At 53.7% G+C, this 13,908-nt stretch overlaps 1 protein-coding gene across 2 annotated transcripts; it reads left to right on the forward strand.

Moving 5' to 3' along the window:
- Positions 1-15: 15 nt before the first annotated feature.
- Positions 16-12,144, forward strand: LOC132248813 (uncharacterized). Of its 2 annotated transcripts, none has more exons than XR_009460246.1 (2): positions 16-120; positions 9,472-12,144. XR_009460246.1 is itself a non-coding variant. In XM_059723177.1 (2 exons), exon 2 carries the CDS (start codon positions 3,590-3,592, stop codon positions 8,300-8,302), a length of 4,713 nt encoding a protein of 1,570 aa, XP_059579160.1. In that variant the 5' UTR covers positions 16-120; positions 637-3,589; the 3' UTR covers positions 8,303-8,857. The 2 variants fall into 2 exon arrangements, 1 of the variants encoding a protein (XP_059579160.1); XM_059723177.1 differs by lacking the exon at positions 9,472-12,144 and adding an exon at positions 637-8,857.
- The last annotated feature ends 1,764 nt before the right edge of the window (positions 12,145-13,908 follow it).

Here is a 13,908-nt window from a genome sequence, read left to right on the forward strand (position 1 = left end):
CGGGAACCGGGAGCGGGAAGGAGAGGAGTCAGCGCACGTGTGTCCCTTTTCCCGCTGACGGACCGGCGGCGGCGGCAGAGGAGGAGTCGGCAGCGGGGCAGCAGCAGCTGCCCCCCGAAGGTAAGTGTGGCGGAGGGACCCGGCGCAGCTGAGCCGGATCCGGAGGGGAAGCCCCCGGGTCCCATGTAGCTGAGCCGGTAGGAGCCCGCGGCGCAAACAGACGCGCTCTGTAAGAGCGTGCAGGCGTTCGCGCCGGCGGGCGGGAAGGGCCAGGAGAGAGACTGGTGTAGGGTAGGGCGTAGACACCGCGCAGGTCTACAACCAGCAGCTCGGAGCGGTGTCTGCGAGGAGTGCTGCTAGGGCCTCTGCCCAGGGGGACAAGGCTACCCGGGGCTGGTCTGAGGCCTCCACCCAGACCGAGCCCATGGGGGAGCGGATGTCCCCCTACCTCCTGGCCTGTGGGGGATCCCCGGCAGGGCCGGGGGGGCAGAGATTGGGGGCCCCCACACCTGTCCGGCAGGAGCCCGTCTTGGGGCTCTGGAGGCGCAGGCGAGGGAGCTCCGGGAGGAGGTTCGCAGGCTGAGGGGGATCAGGGAGGCGGAGGATGAGATTGAAAGCTATTTCCGTTCCGGGCAGGCCCAGGCACCGAAGGAAGAAGCAGCCCGGGGAGTGCCCTCCACAGCAGAGTGGCAGACGGTCAGGCCAGGACCGGAGCAGCTCGCAGCGAACCGGTACCAGCTTCTCCAGTCCGACTGGTGAACAGGTACGAGGCCCTGGCGACCCTGCAGGAGATGGAAGGGGAGGAGGAAACCCTTGGGCAAGAAGAAACACCACGTTCTTCACACGCCGAACAGATCAAGAGATCCACGAGGACCCAGAGGAGGAGGCGACGAGTGCTCGTCATAGGAGACTCCATCCTGAGAGGTACGGAAGGACCCATCTGTCGCCAGGACCCTTCGCATGAGAGGTATGCTGCCTGCCTGGAGCGAGGATTCGGGATGTGACGGAGGTAATCCAGGCCAGGATCAAGCCCTCCGCTTACTACCCCATGGTCCTAGTCCATGTGGGTACTAATGATGCGGCCAGGAGAACCCCCGATCACCTGATGGCGGACTACTGTGCTCTGGGCGGCGTGCTGAAAGAGTTCGGTGCACAGGTGGTTTTCTCTTCCATCCTACCAGTGACCGGACGAGGAAGACGGCAGGAGAACTGCATCCGAGAGACCAACTGGCAGAGGTATGCTGCCTGCCTGGAGCAAGGCTTCGGGATGTGACGGAGGTAATTCAGGCCAGGATCAAGCCCACCGATTCCTACCCATGGTCCTAGTCCATGTGGGTGCTAATGATGCGACCATGGGCAAGCCGGGAGCAAACCGGGGTCGTACCAGTCCCGTCTCCCATACACACGGTCTGTGGCCGGCAGCCTGGGCACGCGGGGTGGGAGAGAACCGCGGGGCGGTTTTGCGCACACGAGTTAGAATTAGTTACGGAGGCGTAATGGTTGATTGAAAAGATGGTTTACTTACACCCAAAGATGGTATTGGTGTAGGCTGGACACGTTTCCAGGCACAGTTCCCGCTTGAACCCTCGTTGGAAGACTCTGACAAATCGATTACTCCCACGGAGTTTGCTAGGCTCCGCTGGTCCAGTTAAGTTGGGTTCGAAAAGTTTCCCCGGAGTTATTCAGGCTCCGCGGGTCCGATAGGTTTTCCCCAGAGTTTGCTAGGCTCCGCGGGGTCCGAAGTTACAGGAAAGGGATACGTCTAGGATTGCGCTCGGCGACGGGGAGAGGCGAGTGTCATATTGAATGAAATAGTTTGAATGTTTGTGAAGGTTGCCCATTAGCCAGTTTCAGGAAGAAGATAAGATTTATCTCCTTATCTAGTTCATTGTTTTGGGGACTACGTGCAAAAGGTCCTGACTTCGCTTAAAGTCTTAATTTAAATTTCATCTTTTAGAAATCTTTTACAAAGAGAGCAAATATCCTGAATTCCAAGAGATCAAACCCTGGGGCCTTTTGACCAGGTTGGTAAGAAAAGGGCATTTGCAGTGATATGGAAGTTTCCCAAAGGTAATTTAAAATGCTCAACAAAGGCAAAAGAATCTGTTGAGTAAGAGCCGAGCCCAAATTTGGGAACAGTGACATATTGAGTAGGAGGAGCCCGCTGACGGCAGCTCACTCAATAAAAACTGTAACTTGCTGTCCCAATTTGGAGGTGACTATACTTGTAGACCAACGAAGGAAAAATCGCAAGTATAGCCCGGGTCAGACTGATCACCTGAACCACCCTCTCCATGACACGAATCTCTTAATTCACGCTGAAGCCGCGGAGCGCCTGAAAGGGACTGAAGGAAGGGGACTTAGTCCTATCACTGCTGAAACCAGCCTATCGAATCGTATTGCTGAGGCAAGCCCATTTCATTGAACCGTACTACTGAGGCCAACCCATTAAATCGTATTACTGAGGAATGAAACTGTGGCAGAAATGCCACCGTTGGTGCCCCTCTCCAGAGACCTGTCTCAGCCAGCCTGGGAGGCTGGTGTTTCATTCCTCAGGGCGGGGATCTCCCACCTGGTCTACATGACAAAAGCCTGGCGCCTGGGAGGCGGATGCTCTAGTCACCTGGGCAGGGGGGAAAGACCCGGCCCTGCGCGGGCCCAGGTAGCCAGGGATGCGGGGGAGATTGGTCGGGTTGTAGCCAGTATTGGCAGCTTCGATTGGACCGGGCTGCGGAGGTCAGAGAGGTTATTTAAGGGCTCGGGCCAAGAAGAAGGGGAGTCAGCCATCAGCCATTAGCCATGCGGTCATCCAGGTGAATCTGAGCCTGGCTCTCTCCTCATCACCACATGCTCCAAGAGTGCCCTGCCTCCAGAGGATACAACAACTACCTCTGGACGATGAGAGTGAGTAAGCTACTAAAGATCCGATTAGATATTTAGTTTCAGTAACTCAGATGCGTTTAAATGGCTACCTCAGGCACCCTGGTTTGCTCTATGGGATTCCTCTGATATTCCTGTAAGATTTCTATGATACTGCTCTACCTTTTACCCTGTTTCCGCCCTACCCCTTGTCATCAATAAAGTTCTCCTTTGTGACCGGTGTGGGAGACGTATTGAGGGGTGGGACTAAATTATGCCTAGGAGGCCCCTTAGGTCTGTGGACTAAGGGAGGCTTCCTAATAAGCCCCTGACTTGGGGAAGTGCCCCAAGTGCTGGTATTGGGTCTAGGACCCATTGGACGATCAGGCCTGCGTTTTCCAAGGCGCGCAGAGCCAGAAGTGAGTCCAGAGCCTTGGATGGTGGCAGCGGGACCCCAGGCTAGCGGGTGTGCTCCAGGGAAGGGGTCGGCCGGACGGGAGGCACCCTAAGGGAGGCACTCGGAGCCTGGAAGGTGGTCGGGCGCGGGGAGGTGGGCAGCTCAACGCAGGAGCGCCCCCTACCGGCCCGCCACACGTGGTGGCAGGGGTGGGATCCGAATACCCTGCTGTATTTGAGGCATAATTTGGGAAAGGAGTAGAGTCACTGAAATCCCTTGAGCAAACAATTTCTAATTTAACATCGGGTCGACTGGAAAGGGTAGAGAGTCAGGATGGCGGACGAGTATGTCCGGATGACTGTGCCCGAACTGAAGGAACTGGCAAAAGAGAGAGGCCTTCATGCAACAGGAAGGCTAAAGAAGGATGAGCTGGTTAAACTCTTGTGCACCAGCGAGTCAGAACCAGCGTCAGCTTCATGCTTGTCAACTCCTGGGCCTGACCCAGGACCACACTCCCGCTCACCAAGCCCAGAGGCTGCCGGGAGATCACTCTCTGAGAGCGAGCAACAGAGACTCCATGAGAGAGAGATGAGAAGGATGGAGCTGGAGGCCCAGCGTGAAAGGGAACAGCAGGAAGAAAAGAAGGAACAACGACGGCTGGAGGAGAAAAGGATGGAGCTGGAGGAGCAGCTAGAATTGAAAAGGCTAGAGCTCGAGGCCCAGCGTGAGGGGGAACAGCGGGAAGAGAGGAGGATGGAGATGGAAGCCCAGTTGGAGGCACAAAAGATAGAGCACGAGCAGAAAAAGCTCGATGCTCAGCTCCGTCTGCAGACCATTGGGGGAAACGCGAACCTTCCGCAAGCGTCCGGGGAACAGCCCAAACTGGACGTCTCCGCCTTCGCTCGCTACCGAGAGGGAGACGATCCTGCGGTGTTCCTAAGCAACTTCGAAAGACAAGCCCAGCGGTGCAAGGTGCCGGAGGAAAAGATCATGATGTACCTGTCTGCTCTGGTAGAAGGTGACATGGCAGTGGTCCTGAACAGCCTGCCCTCAGACGCAGCTGATGACTATAATGCCTTCAAAGCTGCTGTGTCCAAACGGTTCAAGTTAGGACCGGATTATTTTCGGAAAAAATTCCGGAATGCGCGCCCACAACCCGGAAAGTCATTGAATGATTATGTGGTCATGTTGTACGACACATGCAGTAAATGGTTAGCTGAAGCCAAGGTTGACAATTTAGATAAGGCAAGCCATCTCCTGGTGCTGGAACAATTCTATTTTTGGTGTCCGAGAGAGATTAAGACCCTGGTCAGGGATAGCGACCCCAAAAATGGTTACGAGGCCGCAGACATTGCAGACCGACTGTTGCTAAACCGTGAGAGGCCTCCCTACTCTGGGAAGGAGCAAAAAGGGTTCCAAAGAGGGGGGAAGGGAGGCCCAGGTCAAAAAGGGGAAAGAGGGCCACCTCCTGCCGAGCGCAAGGCGGCCCCAGATTCGGACAAACCACCCAATTCGGAAAAGAGGGGGTGCTATAACTGCGGGGAGCAGGGCCACATCAAGCCCAACTGCCCAAAGCTAAGCACTAGCCCCAGGCCCGTCAGGCGTGCAACAGCCGTGAGCAGCGAGGGGGAGGGCCGGAGCCACTCTGAGGAGAGTGTCTGTTGCTACAGGATCACAAACTCCGAGGAGGTGATGGCCCCCCACCGGACCATGATCACAGTGAAGGAGAGGACCCTTGTGGGGGAACTGGACACGGGGGCCAGTGTGACACTGATTAGTTCCAACCTGGTCTCACCTGCAGACATAATCCCGGGGAAGACCCTCACTATTCACGGAGTGGGGTCCGCACCCCAGAAGGTACCGGTATTCTGTGCCCCCGTCGTGTGGAACGACTGTGCAACGTACCTGGAAATGGGGGTACTGGAAGGGGCTCCGGCCCCCATCCTGGTGGGACGGGATCTTATAGAGCAGGAAGCCCAGCTCCGGAGGTGGGAACAGATCCAAGAGCCAAAGCCCCACACCGTTCATGCGGTGACTCGCCTGCAGAGCAGGAAGGCTAAAGAAGGGGGGTTAGGAAATCCCCGGGAGAAAGTCACACCATTGGCCGCAGGGGAAGGGACCCCTGCAGACGGCGATTGCACCCTGGTCCCAGAGGGAACCGGTAACCCCGAGGGTGGGTTAAGTGACAGTCCCGGGGAGGCGTGCATTCCATCAGTGGCAGAGGGAGGTGACACTAGCAGGGAGGAGACCCAGGAAGTCCCTGTGGGTGAGTGTGCACTCCCTGCTGATTGCCTAGCTGGGCAAGAGGAGTTCAAGCAGGAGGTTTGGGAGGACCCCAGCTTGGAGGGACTCCGGCAGATGGCTCAGGAGCAAGAGACTGAGTTCACTCCGGACAAGAGGGACCAGGTGGTCTGGGATAAGGGGCTTCTCTATCGGTTGTGGGTGCCGAAGAACCATGCCGAGACCAGGGAGCCCCAGCGCCAGCTCATAGTACCCCAGAAATACAGACAGCAATTGCTTGCCCTGGCTCATGATCTACCGTGTGCTGGTCACATGGGCAGGGAACGGACACGCCAGCGGTTGCAGGTGAACTTTTTTTGGCCCAGAATTGCCCAGAATGTGACGGACTACTGCAAATCTTGCGAGACATGCCAGCGGACGGGCAAAAGCGGGGACAAGAGAAGAGCTCCCCTGCAGCCCCTCCCGATCATAGACCAACCCTTCCACAGGGTGGCCGTGGACATTGTGGGACCGCTGAAGCATAGGACTCGTAGGGGAAAGAAATACATACTGACTCTGGTGGATTACGCAACGCGGTACCCGGAGGCAGTTGCCTTGACCTCCATCGAGGCCCCCGTGGTGGCTGATGCCCTCATCAAGGTCTTCTGCCAGCTGGGTTTTCCCTCCGAGATCCTGACGGACCGGGGTGGGAACTTCATGGCGGAGGTGATGGAGTGCCTGTGGGACTGCTGTGGGGTGCAACACCTTAAGACCACAGCCTACCACCCTCAGACAAATGGGCTGGTGGAAAGGTTCAACGGGACATTGAAGGGGATGCTTAAGGCCTATGTGGACTCCAACCCCAATGACTGGGATGAGAAGCTGCCGCATCTGCTCTTTGCCTACCGGGAGGTGCCCCAGGAGTCCACTGGGTTCTCGCCCTTCGAGCTGATGTTCGGGAGGCGAGTGCGAGGTCCTCTCGATTTGGTGAGAGAGGAGTGGGAAGGGAAGATTGCTTCCACAAAGACCTCCATGGTGGAGTATGTGCTTGACTTTCGTCAAAAACTGACTGACATGATGAAGGTGGCACGGGACTCCCTGGGACAGGCCCAGGAGAAGCAAAGGTCCTGGTATGATGAGAAGGCCCGCTTACGTACCTTTGAGCGGGGTGAGAATGTGATGGTTTTCCTGCCACTAAAAACGGACAAGCTGCAAGCTGCTTGGGAAGGTCCCCATGCTGTCCTGGACAGACTGGATGATGTGACCTATGTAGTGGGTATTAAGGGTAGGAAACCTAAGACAATTCACGTGAACATGCTTAAACCCTACTACGACAGAAAGGAGATGGTATTCTGGGTCCCCTCCGTTGAGGGAACTCCGGAGGACCCCGAGGAGCCGGTCATGTATGGAGACTGGGACGGCGAGGCAGGGATCGAGGAACTCCGCCTGCCGGACCATCTGCCCTCCCAGGACAAGGACCAGCTGCTCGCAGCGCTCAAGGACTTTGAGACTGTGTTCTCTAACAAACCAGGTAGAACGGACCTGGCGGTACACTCGATAGAGACGGGCAGCCATCGCCCTATATACTCCCGACATTACCCAGTCAATGAGAAGGTGAGGCAAGAAATAGAACGGGAGATCGCAGAGATGGGGGAGTTGGGGGTAATCCGGCCTTCGACGAGTCCCTGGGCCAGTCCGGTGGTGCGCGTCCGGAAGCAGGACGGGACCATCCAGTTCTGTGTGGACTACCGGAAGCTGAATGCCATTACCACCCCTGATGCGTACCCTATGCCCAGGATGGACACGTTGCTGGATCGCCTGGGCCCAGCCAAGGTGATCTCAACTCTCGATCTGTCCAAAGGATTTTGGCAGATGGCCCTGGACCCAGATGCCATAGCCAAGTCTGCCTTTACCACACCTACGGGGCTATACGAGTTCACAGTTTTACCTTTCGGTTTGCGCAACTCGCCCACCTCTTTCCAGAGACTGATCAATAATCTGCTGCAAGGATGTGAGCAGTTTGCCATGGCTTACATTGATGACATCGCCATCTTCAGTCCGGATTTCGAGTCGCACCTGACTCACCTGACCACCGTGCTAGGTAAGATCAAGCAAGCTGGTCTTATGGTGAAAGCCAAGAAGTGCCAGTGGGCACTATCGGAGGTGGTGTACTTGGGTCATCGTGTGGGTGGAGGTCAGATTGCTCCCTTGTGGGACAAGATCGAGGCCATCAAAGACTGGCCGCCTCCACAGACCAAGAAGCAAGTCAGAGCCTTCCTCGGCCTGGCGGGTTACTACCGAAGATTTGTCCCGGGGTTTGGAGCAACCGCAGCCCCGCTGCACGAGCTGACCAAGAAGGGCAGCCCGGACCCGGTGGTCTGGAAGCAGGGGTGCCAGGAAGCATTTGACGCCCTCAAGGCAGCCCTGGTCAAACAACCGATCCTGAAGGCACCGCTCCAGGATAAACCCTTCTACGTGGCAACGGATGCCTCCGACATAGGACTGGGAGCCGTGCTCTTACAGGAGCATCAGGAGACACGGCACCCCGTGGTGTACCTCAGCCGGAAGCTAATCCCTCGGGAGCGAAACCTGTCTTCCATCGAGAAGGGGTGCTTGGCCATCGTCTGGGCCCTGAACAAGCTGAAGCCCTACTTGTGGGGACAACAGTTCACCGTCCTGTCGGACCATGCCCCACTGCAGTGGCTGCAGACCATGCACAACACCAATGCCAAGCTGCAACGTTGGTCTTGGCAGCTGCAGGAATTTAATTTTACTGTCCAACACAAAAAAGGAAGCCAGAACGTGATAGCGGATGCCTTGTCATGAAAGGACTCTGGGTAGTGGGTCCTTGGGACTCGGGACTAGTGAGGAGATCACTAGTGTAAGACTGCTATCAAGTTCTATGGTTTCTGTATGTTATTGTCTTAACTTGTTCCATGTTCCAGGTTTTTCCCTTTTCCTTCTTCTGGCATCCTGTGGGAACTCCCTGACCCGACACGCCCGGACCCACGGCCCTGTGAGGCCCCGTGTCCGAGCTTGTAAAGGAGGGGGGGGAAGTGTGGCAGAAATGCCACCGTCGGTGCCCCTCTCCAGAGACCTGTCTCAGCCCGCCACAGAAACCATATTTTGGTATTTGGCTTCTCGGAATTCTAGGATTGTAAGTATATTATGAAAATAATAGTATTGATTCAAATTTAACTTTTAGTTGTCATTGTAGTTGTTTGTGTAACACTAATTCTTATTGTTTGGGAAGGAAGTGCATTCGGAGCATTGTTTCTGATATATGTAATTATTGTGTTTTTAATGTTTGTGGTGTTTCTTAAAGCTAAGCAGTGTTATATACGTAGCAAAGAGTTTTAAAATAAAATTGTGTTGTATAAATTAAGTGTGTAATCATTGTGAAATCGTGCAATCAGTTAACTACTCCCCCAGCCAGTGCATCAAAACGAATCAGTAAATTGTGTGGGATTTTCTCTATTCCATAACCCACTAGAGACAGCTTACAACAAGCAGATCTTTTCTTTCTCTAATGGTCCACGATTAGGTCTTTCCCTGGCACAGACCCTGTAGAAGAGTCAACACGGACTAAAGTAATCACCTGTACTTCAGAAAACACATATGAAATGATAAAAAAACACATAAAAGGTGGGCAGACTTCCCCATTCGGTGCACAGAGCGGGGAAGGCATCGTCTTTGAACACAGAGGCTCTATCCGTGAATCCTGACATGGCCAAATCCAGGGTCTGGAGCAAAGCTGCCAAGAATGGCTTCAAATGTGAACATGGCAACAAAAAAGTGTGTTTTGCAGTTGTTCCTCTGTGTGCTGCATGGTCAATGTTTGCAGCAGGGATTGGCTGGGATTTCTTCCATGGATTGAAGAAGGGGTAAGATGATTCAGAGTTCATACTCAGTTAGGATAAATTTAAAAAAATGCTGAAAGGGATTCCTGAATTAAATATGGCAATGAATTATACAGCATCCATTTAATTTGACAGATAAAAGGTCATTGTACAGTGCCCCAGAATGAGTGATTTAGAAATAGCTGCCAACTTCTGCACGGAGGACACAGCTGCATTGCAGACATGCCTGGGAGAGCGCTGGAGTGAAACACCTGGGATGCCTGGAAAAGACAACTCGGGGCTGTGGGAGAAGCTGCCTAGTTTGACATGTCTGCTAGTAAGATCCAGGATCCACCAGTTAACCACGTTGATATGAGCCGTCCTCGTTAGGTTTCAGTCAACACACCAATGTATGCACAGGGCAGCTATGAACTTGGAGCTATTCACAGAATTGTAGAAAAAAGAGGGTAAAAGGGACTCGGGAGGTCAGTTAGTCCAACTCCTGCAGGACCAGGCCAGTGTGCACCATGCCAGACAAATGTCTGTCTGACCTCCGCATCGACCCCTCCCCAGACAGACTTCACAACCTCTCTGTGTCCGTGTTTAATCCCCCTCGTTGCTAGAAAGCCCTTCCAGTGGTTCAGCTCTGTAAGGTGTCGGCACCAGGGAAGTTTGGCAGTAACAACCGGCGCAGCCAACGTGATGGCAAACGATTTAGCTGCTAGCATAAATCCAGATTGCTCCGAACAGAAGGATCTACCCGGCTCCCCTCTGCGGTGTGCAAGTCCCGCCGCAGTGATCCGCCCCGCCCGCGGCTCCCGGGACGGGCCGGGCTCTGCTCCGAGCGAGCAGTGCCTGCGGGTGTCTGTCTGTCCTCGTGTGCCTGCGTGTGCGTGCATGCGTGTGATTGTGTGTGCACGCACGTGTCTGCACTCATGTGCGTGTCTGTGTGCATGCGTGTGCATGCATGTCTGTGTGCGTGCATGCATGTGTGTGCATGTGTCTGTGTGCGTACACATGCGTGTCTGCAAGATTTGTGTGCATGTGTTTGTGCATGCACATGTCCATGCATGCATGCGCATGTATGTTCTTGCATGTGTCGGTGTGCGCGTGCATGTCTGTGCATGTCCGTGTGAGTGTGTGCATGTGTCTGTATGTGTATGCATATGTGTGCGTATGCGCATGTGTGTGCATGTCTGAGTGTGTGTCTACCTGAGTGTGCCTGCATGTGTCTGCATGATTGTGTGTGCACGTGTCTTTGCATGTATGCATGCATGCATGTGTGCCTGTGTGTGTTTCTGCATGCATGTGTCTGTATGTGCATGCACATGTGTGAGTGCATGTGTCTGGGCATGAATGTGTGTGCGTGCATCTGTGTGCATGTGTGTGCATGTCTGTGTGCATGCTTGTGCATGTGTTTGTGTGTGCATGCACAAGCATGTGCTTGCATGTGTGTATCCATGTGCATGTCTGTGCGCGTATGTCTGCTTGTCTTCGGGCATGCATGGGTGTGCATGCACGTGTGTGCATGCATGTGTCTGTGCGTGTGTGCGCGCATGTGCTCACATGTCTGTATGCATTGATGTGCTTGTGTGCATGTGTGGGCTTGTGTGCTAGTGTGGGCTTGTATGTGTGTGCATGTGTCTATGTGCCTGCATGTCCGAGTGCACATGCCTGTCTGTGCGCATGTGTGTGCATGCATGTCTGTGTGCTTTCATGCGTACGTGTTTCTTTGTGTGTCTGTGTGCATGTGCCTGCATGTGTGGATGTGTGTGCATGTCTGTGTGCATATGTGCCTGTGTGTGTGTGTGTGTGTAGTGTGTGTGTGTGTGTGTGCTTGCATGCATGTGTGCATGCGTGTCTGCATGTGTGTGCATGTGGGTGTTTGTGCATGTGCATCTCTCTGCATGTGCACATGCCTGTCTGTGCATGTGTCTGTGTTCATGGCAGTGAGAGAGTATATGTGTCTGTGTGTCCATGTTCAGAGAGTGAGTCTGTAGAGTGCGCGCCCGTCTGCATGACTGTGTGTGTCGGTCCATATGTGCATGCATGCATACATCTGAGTTCATGGCATGGGAAGCGTGTTTATAAATCCACGTGCAGAGTGAGTAGGGTGCACAGCAAGCTCTGTGCCTGGGTGCATGTGTCTCTGCGTGCGTGCACACACATGCATGTGTGCATCTGTGTTCATGGCAGGGAGAATATGTTTGTGTCTGAGTGCCCATGTGCAGAGAGATGGTGAGTCATGAAGGACACGTGTGCACGGCGGTGGCAAGAGCGCAGCGGTGTAGGCAGGAGAGTGGCGGTGTTAAGCGGGAGCTCCCGCAGGCGTTGCTGGCTAGACCAACGAAGGAAAAATCGCAAGTATAGCCCGGGTCAGACTGATCACCTGAACCACCCTCTCTGTGAACACGAATCTCTTAGTTCACGCTGAAGCCGCGGAGTGCCTGAAAGGGACTGAAGGAAGGGGACTTAGTCCTATCACTGCTGAGGCCAGCTTATTGAATTGTATTGCTGAGCCCATTTCATTGAACCGTACTACTAAGGCCAACCCATTGAACTGTACTACTGAGGAATGAAACCATATTTTGGTATTTGGCTTCTCGGAATTGTAGGATTGTAAGTATATTATGAAAATAATAGTATTGATTCAAATTTAACTTTTAGTTGTAATTGTAGTTGTTTTTGTAACACTAATTCTTATATCATTGTTTGGGAAGGAAGTGCATTCGGAGCATTGTTTGTGATATATGTAATTATTGTGTTTTTAATGTTTGTGGTGTTTCTTAAAGCTAAGCAGTGTTATATATGTAGCAAAGAGTTTTAAAATAAAATTGTGTTGTATAAATTAAGCGTGTAATCATTGTGAAATCGTGCAATCAGTTAACTACTCCCCCAGCCAGTGCATCAAAACGAATCAGTAAATTGTGTGGGATTTTCTCTATTCCATAACCCACTAGAGACAGCGAGAAGCGAAAGCTCCGTAGGCTCGGTGCCATTGCCTCTCTTGCCTGCTTAGGGGAGGCGCGCCGGGTCCGCGAGGGTCCGCAGTGCTTGGAGATCTTCACACAGAATCTCTCTCTCTTCCTCCCTCCTCCGGCTTGGGCGGAAACTACCCAAGCCTTATGTACGGCTAGCAAGCCAATCGCTAGCCTCCACGTGTGCCTAAATTAGGAATCGGCCAATAACATGGCGTGGATCCTAATACAAATGGCGGGAACTTCTTTACAACGTGTATCACTACGATGCAAGAAAAAGATGCACGCTGCAAAGAAGCTACAATTTTGTGGGAAATCCCCCGTTGCACCAGAGCTCTCTCTTGCAGCAGAGAGCTCTACCGTGCAAGGAAAGTGACAAATTGGCGGGGAATAATTTAGCGGTGCCGAAGCACACACACAAACAAAGAATCACAACTTTGGGTTGTGACGGCAACATGGAGCAGCAGCAGCCAGATGCTGCCCTCCACCTGTCATGGCCCCATCACGTCCATTTAACTGAGTCTGCCCTGCCCTGCCTGCCGGGGTCCCCAGCTAGGCCCCATGGAGATCCCACCAGTCTGCCCACTCTGGCATCCCCAGCAGTGGGTTTGGAATGGACAGGTCTGGGCCAGATGGGATTAATTGCCCCCCCCCACCCCTCCAAGCTGGGTCAGCACCACATCCTGCCCTGCCGCACTGGGCTGTGCCAGCTGGACAATACCTGGGATCTGCCCAGATATCACAGCAACCTACCCAGTGCCTTACAGTGCAGGTGCTAAGGTGCTCAACTCAAGTAATCAAGTCCTACTGCAATGAAATCAAGTACTATACCTCCAGTTTAGGGTGTTGGCTCAAGCAACCATGTCATAACATAGTTCAGCAGATGAGAAACCTCCGAAGTGGTGGAGGGTTTTTGTGTGTGTCGGGTTCACCCACAACAGCCAGAGATGGATCCAAAACACTAACATTTACAACCAACCAAGGGACAATGACTTCCACTCTCAGCTTTGTCTGCACCCTGCTCTTCAGCCCTTCAAGAAAACTATGCGTTGAGGAATGAGTATAAGAGAAGGATGCAGCTGCCAGCAAGGCGCGCTCATCTGAGAAGGGAAACCCCACACCGCCCCATGCTAACCTGTGCCCAGCTGACCACCTGCAGGGACGGATCCACGCCTGGTGGGAGGGAGGCTGCAAAGATCAGAACCACTTCCTCGCCCGTGTTGGTGAGAAAACCACTATTGTGGCTAGAAATACTGGACTGGATTATAGCTTGTTTTATTTGCAATGTAACCCTAGGTGCAGTGCTACCCACGGCCACGGCGGGATTCAGGGTCTTGCAGTGTCAAATAGCCTCGGTCAACCTCCTGGCCCTAGGGCTGGGGCCACCTCTCCGTGGGGTGCTTTCTGAGGGTTTCCCCACACACTGGATACAGGCAGTCCAGCTACTTACAGTTTATTATTTACAAAACCGGAGGTGGTTCATGCACCTACTTTGAACGGCTTCAAGAGCAATTTGGATGCTTATCTTGCTGGGATCCTATGACCCCAGCTGACTTCCTGCCCTGGGGCAGGGGGCTGGACTCGATGATCTGCCGAGGTCTCTTCCAGCCCGAAT

Source organism: Alligator mississippiensis, chromosome 1 (assembly GCF_030867095.1).
Source record: "Alligator mississippiensis isolate rAllMis1 chromosome 1, rAllMis1, whole genome shotgun sequence".
Taxonomy (NCBI): Eukaryota; Metazoa; Chordata; order Crocodylia; family Alligatoridae; genus Alligator; species Alligator mississippiensis.